The sequence below is a fragment of the Camelina sativa genome, chromosome 4, assembly GCF_030686135.1.
Source record: "Camelina sativa cultivar CO46 ecotype springtype chromosome 4, ASM3068613v1".
NCBI lineage: Eukaryota > Viridiplantae > Streptophyta > Magnoliopsida > Brassicales > Brassicaceae > Camelina > Camelina sativa.
The window spans coordinates 1,844,173-1,864,609 of record NC_141883.1 but is presented as its reverse complement, the minus strand read 5'-3'; the positions used below and the strand labels follow the sequence as shown (position 1 = coordinate 1,864,609).

Below are 20,437 nucleotides of genomic sequence, written 5' to 3'. Positions count from 1 at the left end.
GTGTTGATGATATATTGGTTGTATTATTGATATATAGAGTTATGTTTATTATTGGAATGGTTATTGATATATCATGGTTTTTAGGTGTTTTTAGCCATGATATAAGTCTTATTTATAGAGTCTTTTTGGTATTTTTAGAGTCTTTTGAGTCGTTATAGGATTTAGCATAGATGAGAGCATAATGGAGCTAAATAGGAGGACTTGGAATACAATCAAGCATTGAGGCTGAAGCTGTGAAGTTGGGAGATGAGTTCAGAGCTATGCATCGACCGATGCAGCCATAGTGTCGATCGATGCAGTATCCACAAGACAAATCAGAAGTTTTCCCTCAAGTTTTGAAGATTTACAAAGCTGCCCCAAAGTTTTCCATATTTGCATCATTAGTCATTGGACGTGTTTTAGGAATATATATAGGATTTTTATGGTCATAGTTTAGACCTAAGCTTTATTTTTCCTGCAACCTTTTGAGAGAAATCCCTGAAAGATTTTAGAGAGTTTTTGGAGAGAAGAATCAAGACTCCTTCCAAAGAAGATTCAGAATTCCTTTTCTACTTCTTTTAATCTCTTAATGCAATTTATTCAGAATATGATTTGTGTTTCATTGATTATGTCTGTGTAGATCTGCTTGTTAGGTTTAGGGTTTCTCATTAGGGATTTCATGGATTATTAGATTGATTAATTGTTTGGATTCATTATCTTTGTTGTTCTTCACCATAGGTTGTTTTTAATGCTAGATCTTTGATTAGTCATCTGGATTTAGATCTTAGGATTATTAATTGATATGAGAATATAATTGATTTTCCTGACAAAAACCTTTGGTGAGCAAAATTACTTTTTGCAAAGAGATTTGAATTAGTGATTTTGTGAACTTATCTAAACTTGATTTTATTGCTGGTTTTTAACTTGATTTTGCAAAGAGATTTGGATTTCGGGTTTTAAAACTTAGATAATATTTGCAGTGAGAACTGATTTATTTTAGAATTGTGTTTAGAGTTCAAGAAGGGTGCTTAATTATTGAATCCTGCTTGCTTAATTAATTGATCTGATTTTCCATGATTTCCTGAGAATTTCCCTAGGCCTAGCGTTTAATCATTCTGAATTTTACAACTCTTTTATTTTCTGTTTAGGCTTGCAATTTAGATTAATATTTTGGTTTAGCATAATTAAAAGATTACTAAATCTATTGTGTGATCTAGAGTCTTTGTGGATTCGACCCCTAGAGTATTACAACTGCACGGCTATTAGTACCATTAGGGTATTACAATTTGAGCATATAGAATTTTGGCGCCGTTGCCGAGGACTCTTTTGATTCACCATTAGATTAAAATCTTTGATTTTGTCTAAATTTTTATTTTTCTATTTTACTCACACGCTTTTGTTTCTTTGTCTTGTGTGTTTCAGGTACATGCCTAAGCCTAGCACCAGGAAAAATCCTACTGGTCCAGTTGTTAAGCTTAAAAACCAAGAGTTAGGACAACTAGAGCGTGAAAACACAAAAGCAGCCTAGTCAGTGAAGATGGTCAAAACACTCATATTGAGAGCTGATGAGGCTGGAGTTTTGAGGGATCAAGAGGGTCATGTGTACAAACGAACAAGGCCAGAAACTTGATGCTGAAGGACGAGTTATTCAGGAAGAACTCGTCGTGGTTGAGGATGATGCATGTGGTGTCAAGCGACGCAACGACGACATCGATCGACACAACCAAGAAGGCGTCGACCGACGCAACATTGGCGTGGATAGAAAGAATGCCAGAGCCGTCGAAGGTCACAATCAGGCTATACGGGACCTTTAGGGCAGAAGGGATAACAATGTAGAGCTTGTCAAGACTCTTGCGGACTTCAACAGACCAGACTTGGTCTATGAGAACCGCTCCACTATTGTCCCTCCTCCATTCCCTATGAATGATTTTGAGCTGAATCCTGCCTACTTTGCTTTTGTTGGACAAAGGCCATTCCAGAACTTGCCGCATGAGAAGCCTCTAGACCACGTTGAGCATTTTGAGGATATAGTCACAAGCATCAAGGCTAATGGAGTCACAGAGGACTATCTCTGCTGCAAGCTTTTCCCCTACTCTCTTGTCGGAGAAGCTTCGCATTGGCTAAGGCAACTGAAACCAGGATCTCTGAAGACCTGGAATGATATCAAGGTGGCATTCTTGAACTACTTCTATGATGATGCAATGTCCGATGAGCTGTGGATTAAGCTTTCCACCTTTAGACAAGGACCAGTTGAATCTTACAAAGATGCATGGGTGAGGTTAAAAGCATACCAGAGAGACTGTCCGCATCATGGGTTCTCTGAGGTGCAGTTGATCAGTATCTTCTTTAGCGGTATTGAATGGAGATATCAGATGGCTTTGGATGCTGCTAGTGATGGGAACTTCAAGACAAGGTACCCGGATGAAGCTGAACAGTTGATAGAAAGGCTAGCATCAAGCAACAACACTAAGAATGCAGACCTAGAGCGGAAAAGAGCACATGAAGGCAATGGTTCAAATTAGTTTGCTGCGGTGAATGCTAAGTTGGATACAATCCACAATCTTCTTGTGGGAAAGAAGTCTGTCCATTTTGCTGAAGATGTTGAGACTTTTGAGCCAAAGCCAGAAATTACAGAAGATGTCAACTATGTGCATGGACCTAGGTATCAAAATCAGAGATTTGGTCAGAAGACTTCATTCTCAGGAAATCCAAACAGCAACTTTACTAGGAACTATGGTTCTTCTTCTTACCAACCCTTCCCTCCACCCAATTCAAAGAGCAAGATGGAATCAATGATTGGACATATTTTGGAAGGTCAACAGAAGTTAACAGTAGACTTCAATGGGAAGATTGATTCTGTATACACTGAGCTGACTGGGAAATTCGAAGCATTAAACACTCATGTCAAGAAGCTGGAGAATCAAGTGATTCAGACTGCTGGGTCTGTTAAAAGACAAGAGGAACTTCTTTCTAGAAGAACAGAGATGAACCCTAACCATGCTTGTAATGCGATTTTGGTGAAAGAAGGAGATAAACATACGTTAGTGGAGCCAGCATCGATCGACGCCATCACAATGCATCGATCGATGCAACTACCATCTAGCATCGATCGATGCACCACCATTGTCGATCGACACACCCCACGACCAGCTCTGGTTTCTCCTCAAGTTCCACCATCTGATTCAGAGCAACCTTATAAGCCTAAGGTCCCTTTTCCTAAGCCTAGGAGATCCAAACAGGAGATTGAAGAAGCTAGATGCAAGGCTGTGATGGAAAAGGTGATGATAGAGATGCCTTTGATTGATGCAGTGCAGTTTTCTCTTGGGATTAAGCGGTATGTGAAGAGGATGGTCACCAACGGTTTGAGTCCTGAGGAAGGAGCTTTGCTAACCAAGGATGTCATCTCAATTATGTTGAAGCAGCCTCCACATAGGAAGAAGGATAAGAAGCAGGAGTTGGTTGTCTCAGAGGAAGTAAGTGCAGTGATTCAAAGTAGGATTGCAGAAAAGTTATCAGATCCTGGAAGCTTTGTACTTGATTGTTCTATCTCTGCAGAAAGGTTTCCTCACTCTCTTTGTGATCTCCGCTTTAGTATCAACTTGATGCCCCATTCTGTTGCTGTGAGACTTGGGATGACAGATTTCAAGCCAACTAAGATCTCTCTTATCTTAGCTGATCGGTCCAGAAGGATTCCTGAAGGTGTCTTAGAGGATATTCCAATCAAGATTGGAGATTGCATGATTCCCACTGACTTTGTGGTGCTGGAATATGACAAAGAGCCTAGTAATCCTCTAATCTTAGGACGCTCGTTCTTGGCTACAGCTGGTGACATCATTGATGTTAAGAACGGACACATAGCCTTGAATATAGAAGATTTGGTTATGAACTTTGAGATGGACAAGCTGAGAAGGGTTCCCACTATTGATGGGCAGACATTTTATATGGAAATTACTTTTAATGATGATCTAATCATAGAACTTCATGGAGTCATTACTGCTGGGTATATCAAAGAGTTGGAACCTGTTGAGGAAGTGAGTAAGCAAGCTTTTAAGCTTGAAGATTGGAGTGGAGATCATATAATCAGTACTAGAGACCATGATGAGGTTCTCATCCATGGCAAGTCGCTGGTAGATGATGTTTTTGTAATGGAAACACGGATTGCTGATGAAAGTTACAGAATTGTTGAAGAAACACGAGTTGCAGGCTCAACATCGATCGATGCAGCTGTTGCATCAATCGACACACCTCCACGAGTTGACCTGGACTTTTCTAAAACTGAAGATACTCGAGTTGATTCTTTAGCTGCAAATCCTAGACCAGTTGTAAAGCTGAAATCTCACCATTCCACATTCCAGAACCCATAGGTAAGGCCAAGGTATGCATCTTCCTCACCCAAACCTTCTCCATTCATCAATAAGAATTTCAAAGGTACAAAAACTGTTTTGCAGTTAACCAAGCCACGAGATTATCGTAGAGCGTTTGTTTCTTCTGTTGATGATTTTGCAGGACTTAAAAGAAAGCCACCCATTCCTAAGTCCTGTCCTGGTCCTATTCCTCACATCCTTGGCAGACCTCATGCACCTAAAGCTTATACACCACCTTGGATGAAAAGGACATTCTCTCGGAAGCATTCATTGCCATGTTCCGATCCACCAGATGCCTGAGATCCGACACAGTCAAGCTAATGACTGAAAACAAGCGCTTAGTGGGAGGCAACCCACTCATAGGTTTTTCTTTTCCACTTAAATTGAGTCATTTTTATTCTTGTTTTGAGTCAATTTGAATTTGTATTGAATTATGAACTTCTATCTATCATGCTGCGTTTAATCTTGTGTTTGAGTGCTTCTTAGCAGTGCTAATATCCAAGGAATGAGAGGAACACATATTAATCGCAGCTAACTCAGGAGTAATGTTTGAACTCTCTGCATCTGCAGAGTGCATCGACCGACACACCATCAGCATCGGTCGACGCAGAACATCCGGTTTGGTAACATGATTTTGTTCACAGTTTCAATACTTATTCGTTTTTATTTATTTTTCTTCGCCAATCTCTTACTTGATAACACTGGGGACAATGTTGTTTAAGTCTGGGGGAGGCAGTTACTAACTACTTTTCTGTTTTACTAACTATGTTTTTGTTTTTGAAAAAAAAAAAATTGAAATTGTTTTATTGAGTCAAAATTTTTGTTGGGAACTATGATTTTTCTTTTTAGTGTATTGCCTTGGTTGATTAATGCTGCAGATTGAATCCAGAATCCGACTAATGAAAAATCCAATGACTGACCAGTAAACTAGAGACATCCAAATTTCCAACAGAATCCACAAAAGCTTGAGGTAAATTCTGTACTTTTCTTTTTACCTCATCAAGGAGATTGATGTTCATAGAGCTTGACTCCTTGTTCATACCTGACAAGTAAGATTTCAGAAAAAAAAAATAGGTACTCCTCTCCCTTATTTAAAGCTTGAAATAATTTTCTTGAGAGCTTTGTTTTAAAAAAAAAAAGAATAAAAGATAAGATGATTTTGATCAGTTTAGAGAGGTAAGTAAATTACATGTGACCTCATTATTCTATTCTTGAGTCAAATGATCACACAAAGCTTGGAAGCGAGGGGTAGGTAAATTACAGATGACCCTATTATTCGCCTACAACTTTGAGAAAAAAGAAGAAGATAAAAAAATTAAAAAAAAATAAAACAAAGCAAAGCTCTAAGGAAGATAAAATAGAATAAGTCTGGGGGAGAGAAAGAGTACCACATGAGGTAAAAGTTATATCTTGCTTGTTATGGTATAGTACGGGAATGAGTCTAGAAGGTTCTTGACACTGATCAAATTGATGAGACCCACACCAATGAAGGATTAATGGAGGAAGTAGTGGAATTTGGTTTGAATTTGGAATGCTATGAATGTCAACGGAGAAGTACATGGTGGTTAGATTTGGATTTATCTGCTAAGCATATAGATTATGGTTTGGATGATCATGGTATTTATTTAAAAATAAAATGAGTTCCTGCGTTTTCAAACCTCTTTCACAGGTCTAAGTTTATGTTTTGCTTGAGGGAAAGCAAAGGCTAAGTCTGGGAGAGTTAATATATCATGGTTTTAGGTGTTTTTAGCCATGATATAAGTCTTATTTATAAAGTCTTTTTGGTATTTTTAGAGTCTTTTGAGTCTTTATAGGATTTAGCATGGATGGGAGCATAATGGAGCTAAATAGGAGGATTAGGAATACAATCAAGCATTGAGGCTGAAGCTGTGAAGTTGGGAGACGAGTTCAGAGCTATGCATCGACCGATGCAGCCATAGTGTCGATCGATGCAGTATCCACAAGACAAATCAGAAGTTTTCCCACAAGTTTTGAAGATTTACAAAACTGCCACAAAGTTTTCCATATTTGCATCATTAGTCTCTGGACGTGTTTTAGGAATATATATAGGATTTTTATGGTCATTGTTTAGACCTAAGCTTTATTTTTCCTGCAACCTTTTCAGAGAGAAATCTCTGAGAGATTTTAGAGAGTTTTTGGAGAGAAGAATCAAGACTCCTTCCAGAGAAGATTCAGAACTCCTTTTCTACTTCTTTTAATCTCTTAATGCAATTTATTCAGAATATGATTTGTGTTTCATTGATTATGTCTGAGTAGATCTGCTTGTTAGGTTTAGGGTTTCTCATTAGGGATTTCATGGATTATTAGATTGATTAATTGTTTGGATTCATTATCTTTCTTGTTCTTCACCATAGGTTATTTTTAATGCTAGATCTTTGATTAGTCATCTGGATTTAGATCTTAGGAGTATTAATTGATATGAGAATATAATTGATTTTCCTGACAAAAACCTTTGGTGAGCAAAATTACTTTTTGCAAAGAGATTTGAATTAGTGATTTTGTGAACTTATCTAAACTTGATTTTATTGCTGGTTTTTAACTTGAATTTTGCAAAAAGATTTGGATTTTCGGGTTTTAAAACTTAGATAATATTTGCAGTGAGAACTGGTTTATTTTACAATTATGTTTAGAGTTCCAGAACGGTGCTTAATTATTGAATACTACTTGCTTAATTAATTGATCTGATTTTCCATGATTTCCTGAGAATTTCCCTAGGCCTAGCGTTTAATCCTTCTGAATTTTACAACTCTTTTATTTTCTGTTTAATCTTGTAATTTAAATTAATATTTTGGTGTAGCATAATTAAAAGATTATTAAATCTATTGTGTGATCTAGAGTCTCTGTGGATTCGACCCCTAGAGTATTACAAGTGCAAGGATGTTAGTACCATTAGGGTATTACAATTTGAGCATATCAGTTATTGCTGGTTTAATGATGATTGTGGTTTGATGGTTTAATTAAGCATTATGGGATGCTTAATTATGCTTATATTATTATTATTATAAAACAAAAAACGGGTCGGGTTGTTTCAGTTTTGGTATCAGAACCCTTACGGTTCTAGGATGGTTAAGTAGATGGTTTAGTGCGGTTTAGGAATTTAATTGGTTGAATTATTTTCCTGTTGTTGGATGCATGTTGTTGTGTGATGGAATTGTCTATGAGTAGTTAGTCAATTTGTTTGTGGTATGGAGTCCTAGTATCATTGATATGTTCAAATTAAACCCTAGAGCTACTCTCTCAAATTAAGAGATCACTATAATACTTAGGGTTCGAATTCCACAAGGACTCAAGATCAAACAGAATAAATTATAGAGTTTTATGATTACGCTAAACAAGTTAATTTGAATAAAAATAAACAATGCCAAATATTAAATAAAGGCTGTTGTAAATTCAATAAATAAAAAAGCTAGGTTTAGGGAATTTCTCAGGAAATTATGAAATATTAAATCAATCCATAAATTAGGATTCAAGCAATTAAAAATCAGATCTAGAACTCTAAACTCTTTTGTAAAATAAATCAGTTCTCACTGCAAATATTATCTAAATTTAAAACCAGAAAATCCAAATCTCTTTGTAAAATTCTAGGTTAAAAATCAGCTTTAAATCCAGGTTTAAATAAGTTCACAAATTACTAAATCAAATCTCTTTGCAAGAAGTAATTTTGCACATCAAAAGGTTTTATCAGGAAAATCAATTTTATTCTCATATCAATTTATTTTCCTAGGTTATTAATTCTAGATGGCCAATCAAGGATTAATATGAAGAATAACCTATAATGAAGATCTAGAAAGATAATGAATCCTAAATAAACAGATCTAATAAATCATAAAATCCCTGTGAAAAACCCTGAACCTAACAAGCAAACTACTCAGACATATTCAATGATGAACAAAACATAATTCTGAATAATAAGGAATTGAAAAATTATAATTTGGTTTCTATCAAACAACTATGCTACCGAGAAACCAAAAAATAGAACCCACAAATGGCGATTAGGTTTTCAGCTTGAATGATTCTCGGTGGCGGATTTCGAGATGTTTTTTGGTGGCTTTCTATTGGGGTTTTGGATCGTTGGGCTGGGAATCTGTGGTCTCTACTGTCGTTCGTGGTGGTAGATAAGAATCGGGAGAATCAGGAGTTTGGGATTTGGAGAGAGAGGGATCTCGATTTCCAGGGTTCTAGAGCGGGTGTTTGGCTGATATCATAGATTGTGATAGATCTGATTTGCTTGGATAATGATCTGGTTTCTATGGGATTCGTTTCTGGCTTTAATGGGCGATTTGGGTGTCGAAATGGAAAGAGTGGGATTGGGTTTCAGGAACTTTTGGGTAAGCAAATATTTTGTGTACCTTTGTTTCGCGATTTGATGGGTGGGTCAAGGATTCATAGTTTAATGGAGATAGAGATTTCTGATACTGGTTTCTCGATATTTATTTAGTTCTGTGTGGTGCTTTGTCTTATTATCTCGCTTTTTTCATTCTCTCTGGTTTTGTTCATCAAAGTGTGGTTAGTATTCGAATTGCTAGATTGTAGTGCTTCGGGTTTGTCAAAGGGTTCTCATTGTGTTTCGGTTTCTGGTAGGGTTATCATGGCTCAACTGAACCTCAACAAAGGCAAGGCTACTTTGATTCGAACAGAGACGGTGAAGATCTCCGATTCTGTGATGGCACATCGTATCCAACAGTTCTCTTTCTCTCATTGGGAGATTGATGAATCCTTCAGTTCAGCGAATGGAGTCCTTGGTGGCTAATCTGCCAAAGATTTGGAAGCTCGAGGAGAGGGTTGAAGGTGCAGATTTGGGTCAAGATACATTTCAGTTTAATTTTGAAACAGAGGAAGATCTTCAAGGTGTGTTAAGGAACGGTCCTTATCACTTCGATAATTGGATGCTAACTTTGGTTCGATGGGAACCTATCATCTCAGATACTTATCCTTCTGCTATTAACTTCTGGGTGAAAGCTATTGGGATCCCTATGCACTTTTGGGAGATTGCAACCCTTCAAGCCATTGGTAAGAAGATAGGAATTCTTCGTGATGTCGAAGAGGAAACTGGTAGTCTCTTTGTGACTATCAATGGTTATAACCCTCTTATATTCCATCTGGTGGTCCCGTTTAACACTGGAGATGAGGTGGTGGTCTCACTAGAGTATGAGACGCTTCTCGGTTATTGTAGCCATTGCTTTAGGCTTACACATGATGTGAAGGTTTGTCCCGAGCTAAGTAAGGGTGAGGGGGTCGTGGTCAGGGCAAAGTTGCGGATAAGAGGGGTGGTTCGTGGAATCAGCCATTTATAAAACCGGTTATTCAACAATTTGAGGGAGGTTGGAAGAAGCCAAGGAAATTTGCTAAGCGATCCCTGGACTTTAATTCAGAGGTACATCAAGACAGAGATCAACAGCAGTTGCGTATTGGTGAGAGTTCAAAAAATGGTTTTAGATACCAGGCTAAAAATTAAGGAGATATGGGTCAGCAAAGGAGCTACGGGAAACATGTAGAGGCTAGAAAGGGTCAAGGTAACTTCGTGGTTCATCAGTCACGTCCACATCCTACTAGAAAGGGGAATGGTCCTGCTTGGCCGAAACCTCTGTATCAGGCGAAGAAGAAATTTGATTCACAGGCTGATATTGCTATTGAGTCAGGCATCCCTACGGCTGTTGACATGGTGGATAAGGAGAAGGACTCATCAATGGAGGAGGTTAATGGGTTGAATGGTGGTGATAATGAGGCTGGGTTTTCGGTGAGCTCTGATGATCTTCTTGAGGATGGGGAATACCAGGAGGGTGTGGCTTCGGGTCTCGTTGAGGATACAGTTTCTAATGATGATGATGTTCAGAGAAGGATGTGTCTGAGGCTGAGGATGAGGCTCCACAAGGTAATGCTTATATCTCTTCTTCTTTTGTTGAGGGATTGGGGCATGTTAATCAGGCTATGAAAGATATTGATTTAGGAAATACTAAGATTTTAAATGCTAATAAAGTTGGTTCTTATGGTTCTAAGGGTGGTAGGGGGGGAAAACGCCATGTTGTAGCTACTGCTTCGCCGGTTAAACGGCTGTTAGCTAAAGCTTTATTGTTAAAATCTGCAGGTGACGGTGGTAAGCAGAGAGGGATTGTCAGGCCTAATCCGAAGAAATCAGAGGATGGCATTAGGGGAGGTGGAACCCGCAAACTGAAGAAAGAGACAGTGGCTCTCCCGAAACCGCCGGCTCAAACGTGAAGATCATGAGCTGGAACTGTCAGGGCATTGGTGCGGATCTGACAGAGAACTATTTGTAGGATTTATGGAAGCAGAATAAACCAAACATTTTATTTTTGTCAGAAACAAAAAGATGTTTTTCTTATTTACAAAAATTTCAAAATAAATTTCGTTATCATCATTTGTATACGGTTGAACCTTGTGGGTCTAGCGGTGGTTTAGCTATTTTTTATAATAATAATATAAAACTTGAGTTTCTTTATGCTTGTGATCGGTTAGTGGATGTTCAAGCTATGTTGGGTTCTCAAGTCATATTTATTTATTTTGTGTATGGAGATCCTGTGCCTGGGCTTAGACAGGAGGTTTGGGACAAACTCATTCAAATTGGTTCTCTTCGGCAAGATCCTTGGTTTATGATTGGTGACTTTAATGAACTAATTGGTAACCATGAAAAATCGGGAGGCGCGATAAGACCAACTTCGTCTTTCCTTCTGTTTATTTCTATGATCCGTGAATGTGGTATGTTAGAATTTCCATGTTATGGGGATTCACTTTCCTGGCGAGGTAATCGCTGCAATAACCAGGTAGTCCGATGTAGCTTGGATCGAGCTTTAGGGAATGAAGATTGGCATGCTCTTTTTCCTTGTTCGAGAGTGGATTACCTGGTAATGATAGGTTCTGATCATCGTCCTATTTTAGCTTCTTGTGCGATATCTGGGGGATGGCATTTTCGTCAATTTTGTTTTGATAAGCGATGGATGGGGAAATACGGTTTCTCTGGGGCCGTGGAATCGGGGTGGAATCGTACAAGAAATTTCAGAATCCCGGGATTTGTGGATAAAATTAAAAATTGCAGGAATTCTATTTCATGGTGGAGGAAGCGGAATGTTCCGAATGGTAAAATTCTTATATCTTCACTCAAGACGGCGCTAGAGGATGCCAAAAAAGATGATTCTTTTTCGCAAGCGGAAATTCATATTATTGAAAAGAAATTAAAAGATGCCTATCATGATGAGGAGTTGTATTGGCAACAAAAAAGTCGAAAATTCTGGTTGCGGGTCGGCGATAAGAATACTAGCTTCTTTCACGCTTCTATTAAACAGAGGAGGGTTAGGAATAGGATTGTAGGGCTGTTTGATTCACAGGATGTTTGGGATGAATCAAGTGAGGGTATGGAGAGAATTGCCTCTGATTATTTTAATAAGCTTTTTGCACAATCAGATGTGTGTGGTATTTCAGAGATGGTACAAGCGGTTAATCCATTTGTTACAGAGCGTATGAATAGGGAGTTAACTAAGGATATTTCAGAGATGGAAGTTCGAAAGGCCCTATTTGCAATGCACCTGGAGAAAACCCCGGGACCGGATGGGATGACAGCACTTTTCTTTCAGAGGTTTTGGCCTTATCTTAAAGGAGATTTGGTTGCTCTGGTTAGGGATTTCTTTCGGACTGGGAAGTTTGATCCCAGACTTAATGAGACTAATATTTGTCTGATCCCAAAGGTTGAAACGCCTAAAAGAATGGCAGAATTTAGGCCTATTAGTTTGTGTAATGTGAGTTATAAGATCATTTCCAAAATTATTTGTTTCCGGTTAAAGAAGATTTTACCCTCAATTATTTCTGAAACACAATCGGCTTTCGTTTCTGGTCGGTTAATCACAGATAACATCATGGTGGCCCAAGAAATGTTTCATGGGTTACAGACCAATAGGATGTGTAGCTCTGGTTTTTTGGCTTTCAAAACGGATATGAGCAAGGCCTATGACCGTGTTGAATGGGTTTTCCTGAAGGCGGTCTTAATTAGTTTGGGCTTTGATTATAGATGGATCACGTAGATAATGTGGTGTGTGAGTTTGGTTTCCTATCAAGTGCTGCTCAATGGTCAACCCCGTGGCTCCATTTCGCCAAAACGGAGATTGCGGCAGGGGGATCCTTTATCCCCTTATTTGTTTATTCTTTGTACTGAGGTTCTGATAGCTAATATCAAAAAGGCAGAGAGGGAGGAAAAGATTACGGGCATTAAGATTGCTCGTGATTCGCCCCCTATTTCTCATTTTCTCTTTACAGATGATAATCTGTTTTTCTGTCAAGCGGATGAAGAACAATGTTCAACGGTCATGAATATCATAGGCAACTATGGTAAAGCATCTGGTCAAGAGGTAAATTTGGATAAGTCCTCCATTATGTTTGGTAAAAAGGTGACTTCAGAGGTTAAGGACAGGGTAAAATCAGTCATTGGAATCTCCAAGGAAGGGGGTATGGGTTCCTATTTGGGAATTCCAGAGAGTCTCGGAGGCTCGAAAGTTCAAGTCTTCGGTTACGTTCGAGATAGGATGAATGACCGGGTGAATGGTTGGACAGCAAAATTCTTATCTAAGGGAGGGAAAGAAGTATTACTAAAGTCGATGGCTTTGGCTCTCCCTACACATGTTATGTCTTGCTTCAAACTTCCTCAAGGCTTAACGACCAAATTGACGAGTGCTATATAAAATTTCTAGTGGAGTTCTGATGGGACGGATCGGGGGCTTCACTAGGTGGCTTGGGATAAAATGTGTAGAGATAAATCTGACAGAGGGTTGGGTTTTCGGGACTTGGAGACTTTCAATGATGCTTTATTGGCTAAACAGTATTGGCGTTTAATACAATTTCCGAATTCTTTGTTTGCTCAAGTGTTTAGAGGTCGATACTTCAGGAATAAACACCCGTTAATGGCAAAAAACCTTATTCACCCTCCTTTGGGTGGAGAAGTATTTTTTCAACAAAAAAAATAGTGGAAAGAGGGTTCGATGGACGGTTGGATCAGGGTCTAGCATTTCGGTTTGGCGTGATCCTTGGATTCCTGATCAGCATCCTCAACCTGCAAATGGTCGGGGACGACAACTACACCCAAATCTAATGGTAAATCATTTGACCTATCCTTCAGGAATTTATGAATCCGGAGGATATTCAAACTATTAAGAGTTTGCCTATTAGCAAATCTTTTTAGCCAGACCGACTGGTGTGGCATTATACACAATTTGGTCGATACTCGGTTAAGTCAGGGTATAAGGTAGCTCAAGCTATGAAGGCTGAAGTGGAATTCAGTCCAAACTGTAATGTCCTGAAGGCTCAGGCTTGGAATCTTCCGGTACCACCTAAAATCAAACACTTTTTCTGGCAGATCGCATCTGGCTCACTTCCAGTGACGGTGCGATTAGCTTCTCGGGGAGTTAGTTGTGATACAGTATGCAAGAGATGTAATTTAGCGGCGGAGTCCATTAATCATACTTTGTTTGAGTGTCCTCACTCCCGACGGGTTTGGGAGAGGCTTTTTGATGGATCTATCACGGACAAGTTCCCTTTTGCTTCGATCTATTGAAATCTAGATTTTATATATGGTAAAGGGTTAGTCCCTATGGCTTTAGGAGCTACTCACAGTTCGATACTGTGGCTGGTCTGGTTCTTATGGAAGGATAGGAATAAAAAAGTTTTCCAAGGGTTACAAAAAGAGCCACTTGATGTTATTAATCAGGCTTTACGCGAACAATTGTGGTGGGAGGAAGCCCAAATAACCGCAAGGGATAAACCCGGTTCGACGGAACCTCGGCATAATCCGAAGATGATATTTCGTTGCCAAGTTGATGGTTTGTGGAAATCTACGGAACCAAACTCAGGTTTAGGATGGTGGTGTGGTGATGGTGAGAATAAGACTTTAGTCTTGGGTGCCAGATGTCAACGTCGCAGTGCGTCCCCACTTCATTCAGAGCTGGAAGCATTATTATGGGCGATGGAGTGTATCCTTTCCAGTGGCTTAGATTGCCAGAGGTTCGAGACGGACTCTGCAGAGTTAATTTCGCGGGTGCAAGCTCCGGAGGAGTGGCCGGCTTTCTCTACGCTTCTTGATGAGTTACAGGTGCTTAGTGCCTCCTTGTTTAGCTCATTCAATGTGAAGGCGGATTGTTTAGCTCGTTCCTCCTGTTTTGGCAACCAATCTAGGAGTTTTATTTTAATTTAATTAATGTTAGGTTGAAAAAAATAAAAATAAAAAGCAATGGAAATTAAAAGAGTAAAGAGGGTGTTTATGAATTCTTCTCTCAAAGCAGTTCAGATCTCTCTCCCAAAAGCTCTCATCCTTCCTCGGCTCCAAGTTCTCTTCCTTAGCTGAATTACTCCAAAATCCCTTCTAATTGCTCCAAAATCCCTTCTAATTGCTCCATTTTGCTCCTTTCATGCCAAAATCCTAGAAAACCTGTTAAGATTCTAAAACATCCTACAAAACAAATCAAAAGACTCTAAAAGACTCCTAATATCATGGTTAAAAACCATAAAAACCATGATATATCAATCATCCTCTTCGAGCCTTCAGTGAGATTCCACGGTAAGATGTTTGTTGTGTGTGCGGTTTTGATATGTGTGCTTAGCTTTCTGTTCTGGATAGTGATGATGGTTAAGGGTGGAGTTGTTGCTGGTCGTGGACGCGCACGTGGTCGGGGACGCGGTCTTGGTCGTGGTAAGGGCAGAGTTTCAATAGTTAGTGAGTCTGTTGAGCAGAGTGTGGCAGCTGAAGGTGTTGCCGAGTCGTAGGACTTCCAATAGGGGTCCAAGAGTGTGGCCGGTGGTGGTACTGATAGGACCGTAGGCGCCGAGGAGGTCAGTGTGGGCGGTGTCGGTGCTCGAGTGGCCGGTGGTGCTAGGGTTCCCGGTGTGGAAGTCCTAGCAGGTGGAGCCCCTGTAGGAGGTGTTGACCTGGCGGGCTTGCTGACACAGCTGTTGGAGCGGATACCGAGAGTGGTACCGGCTCAGGCTCATGTACTACCACCAGTGGCGGCAGGGGTGCCGCAGCCAGTGGCTGCGGATGTAGGAGTTCATTCTCGTTATGTCAATATGTTGAGGGAGATGAACTACATCAGTACTGAGCGGTTTTCGGGAGGTACTGATCCTACTATTGCAGATGAGTGGAGGAAGAGAGTGGAACGTAACTTCCATTCTCTCAGATGTCCTGCGGAGTTTTGGGTTGACATAGGGGTCCACAACCTTATTGGTGATGGTTAGTTGTGATGGAGATCAGTGGCTGCTAGGAGAGTTCAGAGGGAGATGACTTGGGCTGACTTTGTGGAGGAGTTCAACCGCAGGTATTTTCCGAGAGAGGCGTTAGGCCGATTGGAGGTGCAGTTCCTACAGTTATCTCATGGGACTCGGTCAGTGCCGGAGCTGGCTTTAGAGTTCAGTCGACTTCTGTCTTTGTGGAGGAGGTCAGTTATCTCATGGGACTCGGTCAGTGCGGGAGCTGGCTTTAGAGTTCAGTCGACACCAGGTGGGTGTCGGTCGACACCAGGTTGGAGCCAGTGTCGATCGACACCAGTGTGTGTGCTCCTGGTTTGTTGTGTTTATTTGTTGTTTATTAAAAATTGGAATCTGAGTTGCTTGTGTATATAGCACCGTAGATGGGAGGATTGCCTCACTAAGTATTTGTGATAAAATTACGCATCTCAATTTTTGTTTGTGGTGTGCAGGTATGTGACGTGGAATCATGGCGATGAGGAGGGGATGATCTAGGGTCTCGTTTGTGTGTTGTTGGATATATTGTTTCTGTTAGAACCTTGGAGAGTTATGTTAGGTTGTTGGATAGAATGGTTAGGAATGATATTGTGTTGATGATATATTGGTTCTATTATTGATATGTTTCCGTTGTGCATAATGGTTATTGCTGGTTTAGTGATGGTTATGGTTTGATGGTTTAATTAAGTATTATGGAGTGATTAATTATGATTATATTATTATTATTTTTTAAAAAAACGGGTCAGGTTGTTTCAGTTTTTGATCCAAATCTTTCTGCAAAAAAGGTGAGTGCTTGACCATGGCTGATCTAAGCCTGAGATCTCTTTTGTTTTGGTTGTTCTATGTTGTTTGTAGTATTTTGCTTGCTTGGGTTGGTTGGTTTCGTGTTCGGAGGTTTGACGTTCGGCTTCGTGCATATCACGTCTGCAAAGGCGGTGTAGGTCGACACCATGGATGTGTCAGCGTCGGTGTTGGTCGACACATACCTTATCCGACACTTGTTTTTCCTGGTTTCATGTGTTGTTTGTGCTTGTTGTTTGCCTTAACAAGAGAATCTCAGTTGCTTGTGTGTATAGCCCAGTAGATGAGAGGATTGCCTCACTGAGTGTTTATGACAATACTCATGCATCTCAATTTATGTTTGGGGTGCAGGTAAAGGCAAAGTGTGATCGTGGAATCCAGACGATGAGGAGGAGCATGTTCTAGAGGCTTGATTGATTGTGGTCTAGCTATTGTTACGTTGCTAGAGTTGAGTTAATAGAACATTGTAGGATGTTGGAATTTGTTATCTACTTGACTGGTTATTGGATTATTTCATTGTTGGATTTTATTTGGTTAATGGAACTGTTTGGTTATCCGCCCTTTCGGTTCTAGGTATAGGGTTTACTGTTGCTTTTGCTGTTGGTGTTTAGGATTTCATGTTTGAGTTGATTATGTGAGTTAGTCAATTGTGTGTGGCATGATGTCCTAGAACATCTTCTTCGAACCTGCTTTGTTATTCCACGGTGAGTTGTGTTCCTTGTGTAGTTTTTGTTTAGCCTTCTGTTCATGGTGGTAAAGATGGCTAGAGGTGAGGGAGCTACTGGTCGCGGGGGTGGTCGTTGTCATGGTCATGGTCGTGGGTGTGGTCGTGGATGGGGACAGGTTCCCGAGGCCAGTCTGAGTGTGACCCAGAGCATGGCCAGTGAGGAGGTGGCAGAGTCACAGGTTCATCCTAGAGTGTCTGGAGACCATGCTGCTGATGGTATCGGCGGAGCGGGTGGGCTTGGTGTCGGTGCCGGTGTTTCCCGGGTGTGGGGGTTGCAGCGGAGGGTGCTCCAGGTCGGGAGGATATCCTGATGGGATTGCTAGCTCAGGTTTTGGTATGGCTTCCAGCAGTAGTGCCGCCAGTGGTTGGTGGGCAGGTTCCAGTAGTACCACCAGTGGTTGTTGGGCAGGTTCCAGAGGTGCCGCCAGTGGTTGGTGGGCAGGTTCTAGGGGTGCCACCAGTGGTTGGTGGGCAGGTTCCAGTGGTGCAACCTGTGGCTGGAATGCAGGCAGGTTTGCAGCCGGGGGCCGGGATAGTGGATGCACAGTATGTTCAGATGTTAGTGCAGTTACGGCAGGTGGGTGCGAGATCCTTTGCGGGAGGCACAAATCCGAGTTTGGCAGATGAGTGGAGGGACGGATGGAGGATATTTTCCAGTCGCTCCGGTGTTCCGACCAGTATAGGGTGGATTTGGCAGTGCATTACATGTCAGGAGATGCACGTGTGTGGTGGAGGTCGGTGACAACACGGAGGGTGCAACGGGATATGACTTGGATGGATTTTGTGGGGGACTTTAACCCCAAGTATTTTTCACAGGAGGCACTTGATCGCATGGAGGCGAGGTTCTTAGGGTTGACCCAGGGGAACCGTACGGCGCGTGAGCTGGACACGGAGTTCAGTCAGCTTGTGGTGTATGCAGATCAGGCTTTCGAACCATAGTCGACTCAGGTGCAGAGGTTCTTGTTGGCTCTGCGTGACGACCTGAGGACTCGATGCAGGGTGAGAAATTCGACTAGGAGAGCAGAGCTGGTAGAGGTCACAGGTGGTGGTGGTCAGTCCTCCGGCGCAGCCAAAGCGGACCCAGCCACATTCTGTTCTTAGCAAGGGCGGCAAGCCTGTGCAGTGACAGAAGCGGAAGTATGATGTTATGCAGAGATTGGGGTCCGTTGGTGCGGGATGCTTTGGGTGTGGTAGCATGGACCACAAGGTGGCCACTATCCGCAGAGAGTTGAGCAGCGGGCAGATACCCGAGTGTGTTACCACTGCAGGGAGACGGGGCATATCAAGCCTCGTTGTCACAAGTTGCAGCAGATGGCAGTAGCAGCCGTGCAGGCTGGAGTACAGCCAGGAGTCCAGCTGGGTGTGCAGCCAGTGGGATGGATCGAGACGATGTTGCGGGTGTACTCAACTGTGGAGACCGGTGGTACCAGTGCAGGAGCGATCACATGTATAACTTCTGAGACTCGAACTTGGTCAATTTAATAGTTCAGATTTTATGCTTTTTTGTTTGTGATAGAATGTTAGGTTCTCAACACATGAGGTTTGTGTAGGGACCTTGTTGGTAGGCGGGTCTCATGTTTTGTTTGATTTTGGAGCTACCCATAGCTTCATTACTCCTGAAACGACCTAACCCATTTTTTTAATACATAAATAATAAATAATAATAATAATAATAATAATAATAATAATAATAATAATAATAATAATAATAATAATAGTAATAATAATAATAATAATAATAATAATAATAATAATAATAATAATAATAATAATAATAATAATAATAATAATAATAATAATAATAAATAAATTACAACTAGTGGTCCCATACCCACTAGCCACAATCTCAACCAACAGCGGAAATAACCAATACCAATATCCAATAATAAAACCAATATTATAACATAACAATATCCAATATTTCAACCAACAGGAATCATAGAACCAGAAACCTAGCAATGTTTCTAATGACCCAACTCTAGCAACCTAGCAATGCCAGATAACAACCAATCGAGTCCCCAGAACATCCTCCTCTTCATTGCCTTGATTTCACGATCACACTTTGCCTTTACCTGCACAACAAACACAAATTGCAATGCATGAGTATTTCATAAACACTCAGTAAGGCAATCATCTCATCTACTGGGCTATACACACAAGCAATAGAGACATCTCTAACCATCAACCAACAATCAACAATCAACAATAACAAACCAGGACTCTGCATCGACCGACACCAAGCATGCATCGACCGACACCAGTTGGGGTTGTTTCGACCGATGCAAGGTTCATTTGCATCGACCGATACTCCCATTGCATCGACCGACGTATGCTCGACATAGCACGAAAACCCTAAGGTTTTATGCGCCGTCCTCGCACTTGCATCGACCGATGCACATGCCAAGCATCAGTTTCCCATGAAGCTTCTCGCCGGATCTTCGTTCCTACAACCACAAAACTCGATCCCAAGCCACAAGAAAGCTTTCTAACGTCCCAAATAACATACTAACACGCCTAACAACACATAAACAAGTAGATCAGAGAAATCTCCAGCTTAGATAAACCATGGTCCTGCACTTACCTTTGCCAAGACGAATCTGAACCTCAAACAAGCAAGAAAACACTTCCTGGAAACCCCTTCAACGATTCCAGCTACAGATATCTACATGAACAGCCTCAAACTCCCAAAATCTCACAACGAACACTTAGAACTCTTTTCCTCTCTTCTTTTCTCTCAGAAATGGCTAAACTCGTCGAATGAGACAAAACACCCGAGTTAAGGGTTTTCCCAAACCGAAAACGTAGTGTTTAACAAAAACTCGTCCGCACTAATCTAGGATTTCGGTTCGCGGATGTTATAATTCTCCCCCACCAACATAGATTCGTCCTCGAATCTCGAACAACCATGAGCCAAGGACTCCCGCACAACCATCTCCATAGTCCGCACTCCTCCGACCGATCTACGAAAGGTCACCTCTAGGCGATAGGCTCACGTTATAGGCATTATTTGATCTCGACTTTTGGACTTTCCTTTACTCACAGACCTAAACCTTGAGTTTTTATTGGCTCCTCATCAGGCCTAAGCTTGCATGCCATAATATTGGTTCCTTATCGGGCCTAAGCCCGCATGCCGTAATATATATGGAAGTCCAATATTCGTCTCTCGGGTTGCCACCCTACAGCGCGCCCATGGATCGTCATCCGAAGTCGATATACAAACCATATTCTCAAGCTACAAAGTCTCCGAATATGGTAGTACTAGGAAAACTAAAGTCCCCCAAGATTCGCGAGCAAACAATTTTGAACACGTCTG

General features: G+C 41.0%; 1 protein-coding gene and 1 non-coding gene across 2 annotated transcripts; one reads left to right on the top strand and one right to left on the bottom strand.

Moving 5' to 3' along the window:
* Window positions 1-2,189: 2,189 nt before the first annotated feature.
* On the bottom strand, window positions 2,190-2,296 carry LOC147945212 (small nucleolar RNA R71). Its single transcript, XR_015597937.1, has one exon. It is a non-coding gene; the product is annotated as a small nucleolar RNA R71 (small nucleolar RNA).
* Window positions 2,297-9,094: 6,798 nt separating this feature from the next.
* On the top strand, window positions 9,095-9,658 carry LOC147945211 (uncharacterized protein At4g02000-like). Its single transcript, XM_087509148.1, has one exon. The coding sequence runs from the start codon at window positions 9,095-9,097 to the stop codon at window positions 9,656-9,658; it is 564 nt and encodes a 187-aa protein (XP_087365274.1).
* Window positions 9,659-20,437: the final 10,779 nt, after the last annotated feature.

Bases quoted from the DNA above. Each gene is read 5' to 3' on its own strand.
- LOC147945211 (XM_087509148.1), top strand. From the start codon at position 9,095: ATGGAGTCCTTGGTGGCTAATCTGCCAAAGATTTGGAAGCTCGAGGAG.